At 45.6% G+C, this 17,693-nt stretch overlaps 1 protein-coding gene across 19 annotated transcripts in view; it reads left to right on the top strand.

The window, feature by feature from the left end:
* Positions 1–17,693, top strand: part of RBFOX1 (RNA binding fox-1 homolog 1) — a 2,066,775-nt gene that overhangs the window by 176,775 nt on the left and 1,872,307 nt on the right. For 18 of the 19 annotated variants that reach the window (XM_045461768.1, XM_045461754.1, XM_045461744.1 and 15 more), the window contains exon 2: positions 3,789–3,827. The exons of the other annotated variant lie outside the window; for it this stretch is intronic. In XM_045461768.1, coding sequence (XP_045317724.1) covers positions 3,789–3,827 — 39 coding nt within the window. The remainder of the gene's footprint in view (positions 1–3,788; positions 3,828–17,693) is intronic. 19 annotated transcript variants of the gene reach the window in all.

The following is a 17,693-nucleotide window of genomic DNA, read 5'->3' as shown; positions in this document are numbered from 1 at the left end:
GAATTTAAAATAAATTTTGAGGCGTGCCTGGGTGGGTCAGTCAGGTTACACATCCAACTTTGGCTGAGGTCATGATCTTGTGGTTTGTGGGTTCGAGCCCCGTGTCAGGCTCTGTGCTGACAGCTCAGAGCCTGGATCCTGCTTCGGATTCCTTGTCTCCCTCTCTGTCTGACCCTCCCCTGCTTGTTCTCTGCCTCTGTCTCTCTCTTAAAAACAAGTAAAAATAAAAAAAGAAGATTTTGAATGTCGTTGAGTAGGGAGGACAGTTAAGTTATGGTGCACCCATAGTATGGAATTGTGCGCAGTTGTTAAAAAAGATGGCCCCACGTCATGGGTTCTTTACACATCTCAAAGGTCCCTCAAGGAACCCAGGGTCCCTCCCTGCAACAAAGAGTTATCCAGTCCAAATTTTCTATGGTGCTGGAATTGAGAAACCCAACTATACATGAACAATCTGGAAAAGATACCCTCTATCATTAAGATTATAAAAAGCACAAGCAAGTATACAGGTGCCTCAATGTCTACAGTTCTCATCCACTTTGTAAAGTATATTTGTGTGGCTGTATATATGCATATATAGGCAAGTATGTTTGTACATGCTTAAGAAAAGGCTGAAAGAAAATTCGTCAAAATTGCATCCATGATTCTTAGGGGTGACTGGAGAATGATAGGGACTTCTTCATTTATAATTCAGAAAAGAGTGGTGGGGAAAATAATGATTTTGATTTATATAAATTCAGTTGACACCTTAGCTTTCCAGGATCACACATACTGCAAAATGGATTTTCACAGGGCAGCACATTGACATAAAGCACATACATTGCTTTTCAAGGGACTGTTACATGAAGCTCATTTAGATGAATGCTGTATCTGCCATTAGTTACAGTCGAGCTTGGCAATAGTGGGCTTTGATTTCTCAAACAAAATAAAATGAAACTCTTAATACAAGACGAAAATGGATCCGAGTGGTTAAAGATGTATGAAAAGTGTATGAAACCACTTCATGGCACACCACGATGACCAACACCCTGAAAAACTGCCACGGAATAGTTGTTTTGACCAAATTTTCCTGGTGGTCCCCTTCCTTTGAGCAAAATTGTTCTCAGCAGCACAGAGATGTGTCTTTGAAGAGTCTCTTATTATGTAGTAACCAGATCAGGGACAAGAAGAGTGCAGTGTGAGAGACACAGCTGCAGTGGACCAGCCCGAGGAGTGTGGGGGTGAGCGAGGGCAGGCCCCCAGGCCCTGAGCTGGAGGAGGTGCAGCTGGTGGCTAGAGGAGAGCTTGGCTTGGGCCCCATGGAATTAAAATGTCAGTGGTTCTGGGAAATGGAGGACAGTCAGCTTGGGGGCAAGGGGAGGTCAGGACTAGATGCAGACACTCAGGGGTCCTAGAGGAGGTGGGAAATGAGGTCCCAAGGGGTTCAGTAAATAGCCCCAAGGGAGGGCAAGTAAGATGTGTGCAGAGGATGCTGGTGTTCTTGGAACAGGCACAGAAAATGGAACCCAGAGAAGAAGCACTTGAGGAAAGGAAGTCAGAAAAGGGGGCAAGACAGTGCTTTAAGAAGGGAGTGGAGAGTCATTGCTGGGGGCTCCTGCCAAGTTGAGAAGGCAGAAGGAGCTCTGGTTGGTTGTACCATGGCAGACCAGATGGACAGGAGCCACAGGAACTGAGGAGCAAATGAGACACTGGCAAGGAGACCCACACATTCCTCTTGAGAGCTGTGGCCTCACTTGTACTTCGTGATCCCCTGATTTCTGTCTGTTCCTCCCACAGAAAAGTGCCACTGGGGGCCTGTCCTTTTGTGCTTCCCACTGTGTCTCCCATGTTGAGCACAGTTCCAGAGGATGCGTGGAGAGAAGCAAAGAGAACAGAGCTTGATTGTTTGTAAAGGGCATAAGGGAACCAGGAAAGGAAGGGCGGGCAAGCTTTAGATGCGTTTCTGGGTCCTGGTTTGAAGAAGAGTTTGTAGGTAAGGAAGGGGAGGAATAATGGATGGAGGAAAGGCTGGGGAGGCCCAGCGCTTGGTACTAAGACCCCAGGGGAAAGGTCTGTATTTGTCTAACCCACATATACAGACCCCAGGCTTTACGTTACACATCCTCTCCAGGTGTACCTCCCTTGTAAACATGAGGCCAGAGACCCACCTGAGTGGGCAGCGTAGCTTAAGTGGCAGACAGTACAAGCCCTCTGGTTTTACACCTTGCAAACAGGAGGGAAAAGCCCCAGGCATTCCTGGGTGCATCACCTTTGGAGATAGTCAGAGAAGCAGCTCATCCTTCAGGTAATTATCCAGCATCCACTCTACAGATGACCTCCTTCCAAATTGTGGCTCTAGCTCAGAATCATACCCCTGAGCATTTCTCTTTACGTAAATGGACTGTGCTGACTGGTCCTAGTCCATGTTCATTGTCAATGTCTTGGGCCTGGGCTTGACCAACAATGTTAATAAACTTGCTAACAACAACTCTTAACACTCAGGCCTTTACTGAGTGTAAAGGCCTGTCAACGAACCGGTCAAGTGGTGTCTCATTTAATCTACATGACCACCCTGTGAATGTAGCATGACGAACCTTAAATGCAGCAAGGGGTACTGGTGGGAGGGAAGGGTTGGGTGTTTGCTTTTCCAGGTGATCAGGTCAGCTGGGCCTGAGTTCTTGGGCAGCAAAGCAGAGCAGTATCTAATCTAATTGTCATTTGGGTGCTGGTTGGTTAAGCTCGTTGGGCCTCGAACCCTGCTTGGGACCAGCCACTGCCCAGGGGGTCATCCTCAGCTGGGAACAGGCTGGGCGATGGATTTTCTTGTCTTGCTGTCTTCATTCTGAGGTGTTGGCAGAGTCCACAGGCACATGGTGAAGGGCTCCATCTAAGCCTCAGGAAAAAGGGAAGCTTGTATTGCCTTCTCTCCACTTTGGTTGGGAAACCATTTTGGACTGGAGGGTGATGTCTGGGGCTTCCGTGCAGGCTGGCCCTGAGATTGGCATTTCGGAAAGTATCTCTGCAACTCACCTTTGCCCCTTCGACCCAGCCAGGGCCCTTCCTATGCTGGCAGCTGGGTCAGCCCTCTGAGGAGGTGGTAAGCATGTGCGCAGATCAGTCTGCTCCAGTGGGGCTACCTGGGGCTATTGAGCTGAGTAGGATAGAGCTTTTGGTGCTGTGAAAAGATACGTAAGATCTTCCTGTGGCTTCCTAACTTACTTAGAAAAACATCCAAATTTGTACATCAGCCTTAAAGGCCATATGTGATCTGGTCCCTGCCTGCCTGTCTGATGTCTGACTACTCCGAGCCATTTTAGCCTTGCTGCTTTGTGCCTGCCCTGGGCCTTGGTACCTGCTGTCCCTGCATTTAAAATACCTAGTCCAGATATGTCTGTTCCTTCTTGTCATTCACTCTGAACACCCCCCACCCCTACCCCCAGTCTACAGTAGCACTCCCCCCTCTGCACCCCATAACCCATTGTATCCTTATTCGACTTATCACTGTCTGGTATTATTTCCATCTATTATGTATTACCTTCCACATTTGCTGTGTTTTCCCTCTTCTTCCTCCCACCCCATGGCAGGAATTTGCCATGTTGTTTATTGTTATAAACAGAGACTACAACGCACCAGGCATGTGTTAGGTGCTCCATGGGCATTTTTGGATTGAATAAATCGAATATTTCTTTACAAGGGATGTAATTATTTTGTCTAAGAGAAAAACATAGGAAAAGCAATTGTTGCAATGTGAAACTCAGCATTTCTTGTCTTTGTATTTTTTTTTTTTTTTTTTTTTTTTTTTAATGCAGGATCTACTGTCCCTGCCATACAGCCTGGTCGAAGGTCAGGTAAGTACTCTTTTGGACCTGACTTAAGTTTTTTGTTTAAGTCGGGTGAAAAAGGAGGAGGTAAAAAGTTTCATGAACTCTGTAACTGTGAAAAACCCAGCCCAGCCATGTAGGGGTGTGGCTAAGGAGGGGAGCGGGAATTGCCAGGGTGAGTAACCAAGAGTTTCCTCAAGCTCCCTTCTCAGTTAGAGGGGCTCCTAAGCATAACAGGCACATATGTGCCATCAGGCACAGCACTCCAGTCCTGTGCCTGAAGCAGACATCTATAATCAACCACAGCACAATTCAACCCTCATGCAGAGCAGTCTCTGCCAGTGGATCAGGGTAGGCTGGTGACATTGAGCCTACTTGGCACAGTGGATGAACGAGCTCTAGAAATGAAGCCGGTTTTGCCAGGGTGCGGGCGGGTAAGTAGTTAGAGGGTCTCATATTAGAGATGATGAGAGTGGTAGTGAGGATGGAAGCCACGCCCCTGCCTCTGTTTCGTTGTTCAGCTTTCAAGGTGGAGGAGGGAAGCCACATCTTCTGGCATCACACATTTTTACTAGTGTCGGAGCCACTGGAGCTCGGCCATGTAAGAATATAATTGAACCAAACGGATCTATACCTTGGAGCAATGCGTTTTTTTTTCATTGATTCTGACTCCACATTATTATTATTGCTTAATGAGGAGCTAATGTAACTTCTAATGAAGCCACATGGCCCTTGGATAGATGAAGTAAGGTTTTATTTCCCTCATGACACTGTATCCTCTCTTCAATTAAAACCCGGGAAGAAAAATTAATACAAATGTAAGATTTTTTTTTTCCTTTCTAAGATTAGTATCAAGATAGTGGCTTTTTATTACACATGTAAATTTCTTGTGTGATGGAAACTGGGGAGAAGCATGGCTGGCCCTTGAGTGGCCTGGAGGTGATGTCAGTGCTCAAGGAGGCTGAATCTATGGTCTCTGTCATTGGAGTGGTGATGAGAGCATGCTCCGTGCTCCCTTGTTCCTTCTCGGCCTGCAGGTGTCACTGCCCATTGGAGATCCTCCACAGGCTCTTGCTGATAGCTGCCAGTTATGGGTAGAAGAATTTGAATAATTAAAAGTAATTTACTGAGGAAAAATACACATAAAATAGCCATTTTTATGTGAACAATTTAGTGGCATTTGGGACATTCCTACTGTGGTCAACTGCTGCCCCTAAGCATTTTCATCACCCAAAAGGAACCACGTTAGCAGTCACACCCTGTTTCCCTCCCCAGCCCCGACGACCACTTTCTGTCTCTACGGATTTGCATGTTCTGGACATTTCACATGAGTGGAATCATACAGTATGTGGCCTTTAGCAATTGGTTTCTTTCACCGAGCATAACATTTACAACATCCATCCCTGTTGCATCATGTATCAGTTCTTTCTTGTTCCTCTGATGGCTGAGTAACAATCCATCGTAGGGATATGCTCCATTTGTCGATCCACTCGTCTGTTGGTGAGTATTTTGGCTTATTGTGCACAGTGCTGCTGTGAACATGCATGTACAAATATTCGAAGTCCTGTTTTTAATTGTTTTGGGTGGATACCTAGGAGTAGAATTGCAGGGTCATAGAAGAATTCTGTGTTTAACTTCTCGAAGAACTGCCAAACTCCTTTGAAGCCCGGCGGGCTGCTCTAGGGGCCATGTTTTCAACCACCATGCTGTCCTGCACTTGGGGATGTTGTCCCTGGTTAGCACGTCTAGTCTGTGCACAGTACTGGGGAAAAAGGCAGGGGTGGAAAGGACAGGGGAGGGCAGGCAGGTTCCTCTCACCTCAAGGGACGAAATGTATCATTCCTGGGCAACCTGTCCAGTGAGTTTGCTGGTCTCTGATTTACCCTCTTTTTCCATTGGGCATCTTGACCTCTAAACTTTGGACGGTCTATGCAGTTGCTGAGTCATTTGATAGAGTCCGTTTGTTGATAGGTTGGTTGACTGAGTTATTTAATTCTCTATCTCTGTCTCTTTCTCTCTTTGTATAGATGTATATAAAACTTAGTGCTGACAAAGTCAACTTGACAAACTAATACCGATTCATTGGGCATCAGCTGTGAGTTCTTTGATAACATTTGGGTCAGCCTCACCCTCCATGGCACCTAGGCAGGCTAGGTCTCATCATCCCTCTTGATACCATGGTGGGCAGAAGCCCAGAGAGATGAGGTAGCTTGACCACAGTCCCACAGCTTGTAACTGGCAGAGCTGGGATTTGAACCTCGGTCTGTGCATTTCCACACCATGGTTTCTTCCTGCTTTGCCTGCCGGTTTCTCCAGACTCCTCCAGGCATCAACATTTTCCATACTAGTGTGCAGTGATTTGTTGTTTTCTAAATACCTCATTACCGTTGTGTCTGCTGAACCCACGTAGCCGCCAGAACATCTTGAGGTGCTCTGAAGTTCTTGTTGGTCCTGAGAAAATGGGAATTCGTGTTGTGGCAGCAGTGATTTGTTCTTCTTTATTGCTAGTGGTTTACTAACCAGTGTGTGGAAAAACAGATTATCTGGTTTTGATGGTCAACGTGGTGGTGTTTTTTTTTTCTTTTTTTTTCTTTTTTTTAACTGACAGTGCATCCTTGCCTTGTCAATACTTGAGTGATGGGGGTGAGGTCTGGATCTGTTGTGTGGAGTTGTTCATCCTTCTTCTCTTGCAGAGGGATGCTCCACAAAACAGGAAGGGAAGGTCCAGATCCCTAGCTTCTCTGGCAGCCGAGGAAGCTGGAGACAGATGCTTCTCTGGTGAGAAAGGTGACATAGACAGGTAGGTCCCACCCACACGGAGTCCTTGGCTCCCCAGATACCAAGCAGTTAAACGTTCTTCCTGGAAAGTAACTTCCTGGAGCCTCAACTCCTTCCCCAGGTCCCTCTCTCCTGAGGGTGATAAAGCATGGGGAGTAGCTGGGGCATATTTACACCTGCTCCATGCCCAAGCTTCAATGGCAATAATTCTCTGACCTTTTAAAATGGATAAATCTCCCTGGCAGTGGTATATTTCTAAAGCCTAGCTCAGAGTGGGGGTGGGGGGTAGGGTTGAGGCACTGGCAGACATGGCCAGACCTAGAGAAGATTGATTAGCCCCAAGGGGATCTGTTCTAGAAACCTGCCACACCTGTGGTGGTTTGGGTAGAAAAGTATGCTTTTGGCCAGAGTTTGAGTCCTTTCGCTACCTCCCAGATGGATGAAAGCAGGCAGGCTGTTTTTCAGATTGCAGAGGATTTATTCCTTTGATCACCTGTCTTCGTCTGTCTCTGAGTTCTGATGGATGCTCTGTTCTCATGTCTGTGTTATTCGCCGTCACAGGGAACACGGGGCAAGAATCTTATTATCACTGGTTCTTTAACTTCCTTCCACCATCACCAGGGAGCATAATAACTGTGTGTTTGGCTGTTGCCTTACTTTTATTCTCCATTCCTTCCTTCTCCCTCCTGAGCTCCCAACCAAGGGGTGTGGGAGAGCCTGAAGAGAAAGGCCTGGCCCTTCTCAGACACCTACTGTGTGCAGGTGTACCCTGACGAGGAAGGCTGTTGTTAAACCCATTTGTATGTGGAAAACCTCATGTCCAGAGAAGTAAATAACCTTCCCAGGTCACCCAACTCACTGAGGCCAGGACAAGGATTAAAATCAAGGTCTTATTGACTGTGGAGTATTTGCTGTTTCTGATGCTGCCTCTAGAATAGGGAGTGGCAGTGTGGATGCTCAGTCGAGTCCCTTCCCAATGCCTGGGCTCCTTATTTCTCCTGATGGTGTCTGTCTAGACTGGATCTCACATCCTTCCATCAGCTGTTTGTAAATTCACAGCACCTTCCCTGTTAGAGAGGCTGGGACTGGCTTCCCAGGGATCATTTCCTAACAGAAGGAATGCTCTTTGCTGCTCAGTAAGTGTCACTTCATAATTACCAGTGTAATTAGAGTAGGATTTACCATCTGAGCCTCTGTGGAAGCTGCAAGTCTGCCTGTATAGGTAATTCTGGCTTTAGAAGGGTGTTTGACTACCTAAGGAACCCTTGGCATCCTTAGGGCTGCTGCATATCCACAGGGAGTCACTTCTCAGACTACTCAGGCAGATCCAGAGGCTTCCCATGGTTTTAAGAATAATGCCCAAACACTCTGGCAAGGAGCTGGCTCCCAGGCACATTTCTGACCTGGCCTCTACAGTCTCCTGCTCCTGGAGGCTCTCAGATCTCATGCCACCTTCTTTTAGGAGCCTCTGGTGAGTAGCCAAAGTATCAACACCTCCTGCCCCAAACATGCCCTTTTCTATCTTAACCTTCTTCATGGCACACAGCATGATCTGAAATAATAATCTTGTTCTCATGTTTATTTTCTTGACTCCCTCTTACTAAAATACAAGCTCCTCAAGAATCAGGTCCTGCTCATTTTTTTTCCCATGTCCTATTGAATGCAAGCCTGAGACCTTAGCTGACACCTTGTTACTCCTGTTGCATTTTACCATATCCCATTGTTTATCGTCATGCCTCTGTTTTAATTACTTTGTCTACTTACTCCTTTTTCCTTTGTGCCTGGAGGAAGCCTGTAAAAATCCTAATAAGAAGCACTTTATCTTTTTATTCCATTAGATCCCCGGTGCCTGATAAAGAGTTGATTCTCAGTGCACATTGCACAGATGGATGGATGGATGAGCGAATGAATGGATAGGTGGGTGGGTGAGTGGGTTGACTGATGGATGGATAAATGGGCAAGTCTGGCTGAATTTTCCTGAGATACCATTTGGACACTTGTAATGGTGTGCTCTCTGTCTTACAAACCTTATTAATTTACAGTGCAGAAGCCTTGGTTACTTTATTTGGATGGGTTGGTTAGGGTTTCCCAGAGCAACTATATTCCTGTCAGCTTCTCTTGGTATTGGTCAAAGTTTGTATTTTATCTATTTTGAGCCCTTGTCATTTGGCTCACAAAGGCTGTTGGCTAGCATTGGTTATGGATTGAAGGTTTTTTGGATATAAAATGGCCATGTGGAGCTTGGTTAATGCTTTCTGCCTTGGGTTTTTCTGAAATCAATGCTGCTTTCTATCTTTCTCTGGTTCTCATAAGCCTAGACACATCCGTTCATTGTTAGTGTTTTTTAATTTACTCATGTTGCAAGTATCTCTTGGAAGTAGATTACAGATGGATCTTGTCTATTTACCCAGCGTCCTAGCTTTTTCATAGAGGAATTCAGTGTATTTGTCATAATATACATGTTTGATCAACTCTCATTAAAAAAATGCATGAAAAAGAACTTTTCTTTCTGCTTCATGTATTTTCTCTCTTCTTGGTTCTGCAGATTCTGTTTGATTTGCTTTTATCTTACCTGCTGATTTGAAAGGTAGGAATCCTGTTACTAATTCTACATGTGGTTGCCCTTCACTTCATTGAGAAGGATGCTGTAACCCTTGTGTCTGGTAGTCAAGGTCAAGAATGAAATGCTGTCTTTAACTCCATCCATGCAAGATGAGAAAGTTGAGCTCACCTGCGCTTGGCCTTTCTCTGTGAATTCTTCTGTCTTCACAGCCTTTGGCCCTGTAATCGAGACCTTCAGAGCCAGCTTAATGTCCCTAAGTTATAATTTTGATGTCATCATAGTAATGGGTAGTGCTTGTGGAGGGGTTAATATATAATGGGCATTGTGCTAAGCACCGGATACAGAATTTCTCACCTAATCTTCTGGACAACCCAAGGAGGAACTATCCTTTGCCTTCACTTCTAGATGGTGTAAGTGAGTCTTTGGGGTTTTGTAACTTGCCCGAGGTCACACACTTGAGTGGGTGGCAGAGCCATTAGTACTTGGAACTGACGCTAGCTCTTAACCATGGCTGTTTTGTTCACTGTCAGAAATGACTGCTGCCAGCTGTAGGTGGCTTTGGAAATGTATTTACACCCGGCAGTTCATCAGGGCTCTTACCTGCTCTGTTTCCACCCACAGTGCTCCTTTCTTGAAATAGATTTAGGTTATCGACCGCACACTTCTAGACCAGTACCTCCCACATTTCAAGGTGTCGAGAGAGCCCCTGGGGGTGCTTGTTAAAATGCAGAATCTGATTCAGTAAGTCTGGAGTGAGGCCTGAGATGCTGGATTTTTTACAAGCTTCCAGGTGATGCTGATGCTACCAGTCTGAATGCCTTTGTGTGATAGCAAGATTCTAGATGACTCCAGATTACTCCAGAACATAATCACTCTAAGTGGCCTTGTTTTTATTGTTGCTCTAGTTCATTACTTTTGAGTGCAGTGGTTAAGCAAATGGGCCCTGAAGACAACTGCCCTGATGGAAATCCCAGCCCTGCTACTGTCTCACTGGGATAACTGGTCTCATTGGGTTGTTGTAGGGTTTAAGCAAAGTAAGATAAATGAAGTGTTTAGATCAGTGACTGGCACACGCTGAGGGCAAGATTCATGCTTGGTATTGTTCCTAGCCCTACTGAGGATTTACCTCTCTCTCTGCTCTCCCAGCTCTTTCCCCAGCCTGTGGGATTTCTACAGACCCTGTCCTTAATTTCTGGGTTCTTCCCGTTGTTTGTATATGAATCCTTTTCTCAAGATGGCTGGAGTTTTACCTCTTACATGCAGCCCTCCTGGTTAACCTTTGTCTAGTTCCCCCCAGCCAGTCTTGTAAAAAATGTCGGCCTCTCTACCTAGCTGCAAGAGTACATAATGAATTTTTGTAAGTGACATTTTTTGTGTATATGGATTTGAAAAATACACTTTGATTTGGCTATTTGGGATTAGGGGCAAGTCCCTTGGGGACAATTTTAGTAAGAACAGAATGCTGCTTTTGAGCTACTCTGCAGGACTACTTCCTGAGTAGGTTGCACAGGCTTAGGTTCAAAAGAGAATTAGCTAGGGTAATAGAGGTTTAGAGGCCATTGGGTAGGGAGAGAAATGGAAGAAGAGAGAAGACAGAAAGCATCTGTCATCTGGAGGAAAACTTTGGAGAAGGATCAGAGATTTTTAAAGGGAATTGTCTCGAAGTTGTGCAGTGCCCTGTAAAACAGTTTCCTCCATCCCGTTAGCCTGTGAACTATTTAGCAAAGTGTCCATTTTTTGGCTAGTGTTTTATGGTGTTGACTGTTGTGGGGGTTGATGATGAAGTACTAGGTATGGTCTTCAGGTAAGTATGGGAGGGGGACTGTTGATGTGTTGGCAGCTGATCTACAGTGAGGTGGGACTCAGATGTAGTCTTCTTGAAAACCTCCAAGATGATTCCAGCATATATACAATGTTGGGGACCACTGACTTCGAGCTGTGTGCCTTGTGTTCATTGTGTAGGGAGTTCGTAATGTTAGGACCCCAGAGCTGTTTTTGTTTTGAATTATTTAATGTTTTATGTATGTATGTATGTATGTTTATTTTGGAGAGTGAGAGAGAGTGAGCATGAGTGGGGGGAGGGGCAGAGAGAGACAGAGAGAATCCAAAGCAGGTTCCAGGTTCACAGAGCCCAACGTGCAGCTCGAACTCAGGAAATGTGAGAACATGACCTGAGCCAAAGTCGGACACTGACTGAGCCACCCAGTTGCCACCCTACTACCTGCTCCCCCTCTCTCCCCACTCTGAGCCGTTTTTTAAGGAAAGTGGTGGTCATATTACTATGGCCATGTAAGTTTGGAAAACAAAGCTAATTATGTTTGTTCACTGCAGGGTTTATCAACACTTTTGATATGCTGATAACACGTTTGGACCAAACTTTTTGAGGAATCTCTCAACATCATGTGGGTACTTGATGGCTACTTTTTATCTGCAAGTCCTAGAGCCAATCCCCCCCAAAACAAAACAAAACAACAACAAAAACAAAAACAAAACAACAAAACAAAAAAACCTACCATACTTTAACTTTGGTGGAGGATTTGATGATGATAGTGGGTCCCGGTAAAGGAGATACTGATTTTGATTATGATTTTCTCATGACCAAGCAAAGACTCAAAGGACTAGCAAAGAAATTCTCAGCCCCCCTCATGGGGACAGGCTGTCTTCCCTACCAGGTGGCCCAGACTGTCATTTCCAATTTGGGAAACGGTCTTACTTTGCATAAGTGATTAAAGTAATTGCACTGGCTGTTGCTCTTAATCTACAAGATGCTGAGTAGGGATGGGGCATCTAATGGGGTTAGTTCTGATTTTTTTCTAGATCATTTTGGATGCACAGTCTCTGTCAGTGCTCATCCTAATTGCAAGCATCCTAATTGCAAGGGAGCCGGGGCACATATTCTCCAAACTCTCACCCTTTCCATTGGCCTTGTGTGTCAGGGTGGATTCCTCACGGCTCCTTCTCTCGTGGATGCCTCACAGTTTCTGACTGCAGAAAGGCCTCCCTAGACATGCAAACCTGCACAACGATGTGTAGTGTCACTGAAGGGCATTTCTGGCTACGGCACTAAGGTCTTTCCCCAGCCATTTAGTGTGACTTCTTTGTCAGCTCAGGCAGACAGGATGTGATGGAGAGCTCCCCTCACCCAACCCTAAATGTTCTTCTCCTTGCTTCTCACTGCACATCGTGGTGGCTAGCTTGGCCTACCCACTTTTAGGGAGCCATTCTTGTTGGCTTCAACAGCTCAGTAGGAAGGGACTAAGGAATGCATAGCCCATAGAACTGAAATACTGCATCCCCCACCTCCCTTGGAGGAGCAGGTGACAGAAGAGGCAGCCAAACATTCCTGATTCCACAGCCAAATGTTACCCTCTCCCTGGGGGCTCAGCTTGGTGGAGTAAATTTCAGAGCCTTGGCTTTTTTTCATCCCAATTTAGGTTAGACTAGCGAACGGAGTTTGATTTTCTAAAAGTGGGGTGGGTGGTGTTCACACTGTCCGAGCCGACAGAGTTTTGGAGTGGGCCAATGGAGAGAGAGGGAAGGCTTAGCGTTTATGGGGTTGTGTGCTCCCGGCGGCTGAGTTCCTGGTGTGCCTTCCAGTAATGGGTAATAAATGTACAGCTATTTAATTTGGAGTCAGAGCAGCAGCATTATCGATTACCTGGAACGTCTAAAGCTCTAGACAGTGAAAATCCCTTGCATGGAGAAGCATGTCTGTAGCAAATCCATTGAGCATTTAAAGTTAAACAGGCACACATAAAACATACGTAAAGTAATTCTGATTGGCCTTACGGATGCCGGAGTAGAGGTGCTAGTCCTCTCTGAGATGCTAGCCCCAGATTCAGATGTGCAGAAGGAAGAAGCAGCAGTGCATCTGCTTATCTGCTCTTCTCCACCCTGTGCTGTGCTTTGGGAGGCTTCTTAGTGTAGACCATAGCAGTAGGCTCTATTGCCCACTGGCTGCTGGTTGAGTTTGGGCAGTAGGGAGTCACAGCAGGTTGTAGGAGAAGGGAGGAGAGGGCAGGGCATTTATAGACCCTGCTTCCTCCTATGGGGTGCTGCATTCCTAAACGAAGATGTCAGGCAAGCCTCTCTGTCTGTACTCAGGTTCAGAGATGGTGGCAGAACCTGGAATCTCAGCGTTTCTAGCCCCAGAGCCCTGTATTATCTTTTGTAGTGCTCATATCCTTTGCCCACACTTACATATGTAGTCCCTTTTGTAAATTCCTCTCAAATGACCCTCAGTGCAGTGTCCCATCCATTCCTTCCTGGGACCCTGGCTCATACAATGGACAAGACAGCCTGTCACATAAGGATGGAGTCATGCTTTAAGTGCCACTTTTTCAGAGAGCCCTCCCTGACCTCTGTTATTACAGAATCTATTTGACTTCCTTCCTGACACTTAGCAAATGTTGGTGCTGTCATGTGATTCCCTTCTTGGTGTGTTTCTTGCTCCTCTCCTGTCCTAGAACACGGACTCTCAGCACAGAAAAGTTAGGTGACTTGCCCAAGGTCACACAGCTAGGGGGCAGTAGAGATGCAGTTTGAACCGAGATCTCTCTGATTCCAAAGTACCCCCTCCCAGAACTGTGCTCAGAGGCTGGGCTTCATATCAGGTACTCTTTCCCTAGAGTACCCGTTACCTGTGTTCATGGTGGACAGAGAAAGCTTGGGTTTCCTAAAACATTGCTGGAACCCAAAGCTGCTTCCTCTTTTGCGCCAGGCATTTTGCTCCAATGTAGTCAGACAGTGGTCCTCAACATCCTGGGTTTTTGCCTTCCTGTTGGCCTTTCTCCATCTTCGATCTCAGTCACCAACAGGTCAGGACCTTGACCTGTGTCCATAGGTCATTCTTTTGCCAGTCAGAGATGGTTTCCATGCTCGAGCCTGCTGTGTCCCAGGGCCACTGAGAAGCTCAGGTGGCAGGGCTCTCCTCAGAGATAGGAGCTATCTCAGATTCACAGAGTGGCTTGTGATCAAGGTTTCTTTTCAATGGGAGATACACAAAGAAATCCCTGCCGAGCTCTCTGGAATCACTAATGATGTGTGTTGAAGTGTTTGACCATGGGTTGAAGCTGATAGGGGATTTTCTCCTCATCTCTCTCAAAGGTCTCAAGGAAGTTGAGATAAAAGCACACACATACCTCTTACACACCCCCAAACACCTCACCTATCTCTACCTCATTTGTATATAGAAAACAGCTTCCACAGTCTGCCTTTTCCAAAATACAAGTATGAAGAAAACAAAAGAAAATTCCATGATCCCATCACCTAGACGACTCATGCTGACATTAAAAATTAACTTAATTAGCCAGTTCAAATGGGACAGAAAGCTACCAAGTGCCTCATTCCCCCATCCCTCAGCCCAGTCTGTCCTCCTTCCCAATGGCTTTCTGAATTTCTTCTAGAAAAATCATCTATGGCTATGCTAGTGTGTGACTGTATATATGCAGCCTTAAACATAGAAACCAAAGTGGTCACATAAGTGGTAACCTATCTTTTCCTTTTTTATCTTGGAGCTCTGTCCATAGCAGCACAAAGAGAATTTTATTCCTTTATTTGTGGTGACTACATAATATGTTATCATATGGATGTATCATGATTTGTTTGTTCTTGACAGGTTGTTGCCACTGATATGCTCTTAAAAGCAATATTTCAGTGAACATCATTGTGCATATATCTTGTCATATTTTTCAAGGAAATCTATGTAGAATGTATCCTTGAAGGTGGAACAGATCGATCAAAGGTATGAGTGTTTTAAATTTCAATAGATATTGCTAAATTACCTTCATGATGGTTGGAGCCACATACACGATCACATTATTGAATACCCGTGCGTGGTACCCCACACAACTATATTAATTCTAAAAATATTCAGACTCTGACTGTCGGAAGTGGAGGAGTTAGTTTGTTCTTTTTCCTTTTTTTTTTTTTTTAAACCATGCACCTGAGTATTGCTAAATGTTTATTTTTGAGAGACAGGCAGAGCACAAGTGGGGGAAGGAGCAGAGAGACAGGGACACACATAATCCAAAGCAGGCTCTAGGCTCTGAGCTGTCAGCACAAAGCCCAACATGGGGCTCAAACTCATGGACAGTGAGATCATGACTTGAGCCAAAGTCAGATGCCCAACTGACTGAGCTACCCAGGCGCCCCTGTTCTTCTTTATATTGACACTGGTGCTCTCTACCTCTGTGGTGGCATTTTTCATGGCTAATTGATTTTTTTTTTTCTCGTTTCCCCATTAAACTGGTGCCCTCTAAGGCAGGATCAGGGCCTTAAATTCAGCATCCTTCCCCAACACAGTAATTAGCTTATAGTTAACACTCATACTTGTGTGCCACAATCTTTTAACTGTTTTGTCTCCTGTAACAACAGCCATGGGAACACATTCTCAGCTCTCAAGGATATTATTACCACCCAACTGTATGCCTTTTTTCTTGGTCATGGCCACTTGCTATGTCCTGGGAAAGGAAGATACTATGAACCTCATTTGGACTAAAATTTCTATGTCAGCCTTTGTGTTACTTTGCTCATGCTGCTGTAACAAATTAATCACACATTGGGTGCCTTAAAGAACAGAAATGCATTTTTTTACAATTCTGGAGGCTGGAATTCTGAGATCAAGACTTGCATGGTTGTTTTCTTCTGAGGCCCCTCTCCTTGGCTTGTAGACAACCTTCTTCTTCCTGTGTCCTCATATTGTCTTGCCTCTGTGTGTCAGTGTGCTAATCTCCTCTCTAATGAGGACACCAGTCAAGTTGGATTAGGGCCCACCCAGTGACCTCGTTTAACATTAATTACCTCTGTAGAGACCCTGTCTCTAAACCTAATCACACCTAACCACTAATGAGGTACTAGGGGCTAGGACTACAATGTATGAATTTTCGAGGGGCACAACTCAGCCCCCAACAGCCTCCTCTGAGGTGCTGATGGCAGGGACCCCATCTCAGTAAGGGTCCTGCACTGGCAATTTTCATTGTGGTGAGTCACATGATAAACCTGTGGGACACCCCTTCTCACCATCATGATGACTTTTCCAATCTCTTTCAGAGACCCAGGACTTAAAAGACAGGTGAGGTGAGGTCCAGGTGAACCATAAAGTGTGTGGGGCAGCGTATGTTGGACCTTATTTCTCAGGCTGTGGACACAGATGACTTCTTCATGCCTAGAACTCCCATGTGCTCAAAGTGTCATCTATTTCATTCTGTACTTGGAAGCAAGGAATTTGCCTTCAGGCCGAGGAGATGATGGGCAGACGTGTGTTTGGTTGCTTCTCCTATCTCTTGGAGCACATCCAGGGCTGGCTGGTGAGGTGTGACTTGTCATGGGCAAAGCCCATGGAAGAAAGGAAGCCAGGGCTGCTGACAAAACTCAGGGTGTGAGCCAGGAAGGAAGACCAAGCAGGTACTTGATTCAAATCTAATGTTCCATGCTACTGCTGATGGATTATAGGCAGTGTTTGAAGTGCTGTGTGTACCCAGAATCTGAGGCCACACCTAGGTTCATAAAGAATGTCTTGATTGATTTAGGGTGCCAGCCAAGGGCACAGGGCAGAATTTGGGGGCATACGTGCCATCCCCGCTTGAAATGTGTCGCTGTAGGGCACAAAGCAGGCTGTCCTGGCCTGTACTATCCTAGAAGCCTTTGGATGAATGGCTTTTCCTGGGGACGAGGAGTGCAGTTTTGGGCTTAGTTTGCTTCTTGGATAAGGGATATTTTCAAGGTCCTGACAGGCAAACAAAAAAGTGATAATCTTTGCTCTTTAGTGGCTGTAAGCAGCTTATGGAGGAGAAGACCATTTTCTGATGCCTTGCTTCTAAAATTTTTCTGAAAGGTGTCCCTGTAGAACTGATATATCCATCATCAATCAGTCAACAAAACTGGCAACACCCAAGTGTCATAGTTCTGACCCCAGAAAGAGCCTTCATGTCTGTGGCCCAAGGTAGGGGAGTCCTTAAAATATGTTACAAAGCATGATGGGAGTGATGAAAATAGGTTTATTGTGACCATTCACCATCCCTTATAACTTGGGGTTCTGCAGATATAGTCCCCTTTTTTTCTGAGTCCTTCTAGAAGCACTGATAGCAGGGTGGGAAGCATGATGTATGTGCCAGCAATGCTCTTGGCAGACATCATTAAGTCCATCAGGATGCGCTTGGTCACTGCTGATCTCTTATCACCACTCTTTGTCCCAGGTTTGGATCCAGATGCCCCTAGAGGAAGCCTTGCTTGACTGATCCCACAAGACATTGCCTCTGCCCCCTGTCCGCATTTATAACACAGTGGAGTTGCTTTAGATTTCCGAGGCTCCTTCCAATCTAATTGTCTCCAGTTTGCACACCCTTCAGATCTCATCTTGGAGACTGACAGCTTCTTGTCTGTATGGTTATCCTGGCTGTCAGCCTCCATGTTTGGCAGTGAGAAATGCAGTGAACCTTGCTACTTCTGGATATGCCAATTTGTCTTTCATAATGCTCCAGACAGGATCAGAGCTCAAGTTTTCCTTCTGATCTGCTGATAAAGCGAAGGCCTATTGTGTTAATACAAATATG

Source organism: Leopardus geoffroyi, chromosome E3, assembly GCF_018350155.1.
Source record: "Leopardus geoffroyi isolate Oge1 chromosome E3, O.geoffroyi_Oge1_pat1.0, whole genome shotgun sequence".
NCBI classification, from domain to species: Eukaryota; Metazoa; Chordata; class Mammalia; order Carnivora; family Felidae; genus Leopardus; species Leopardus geoffroyi.
Note: the sequence above shows the minus strand (reverse complement) of the source record. Positions and strands in the feature narration are given on the sequence as shown.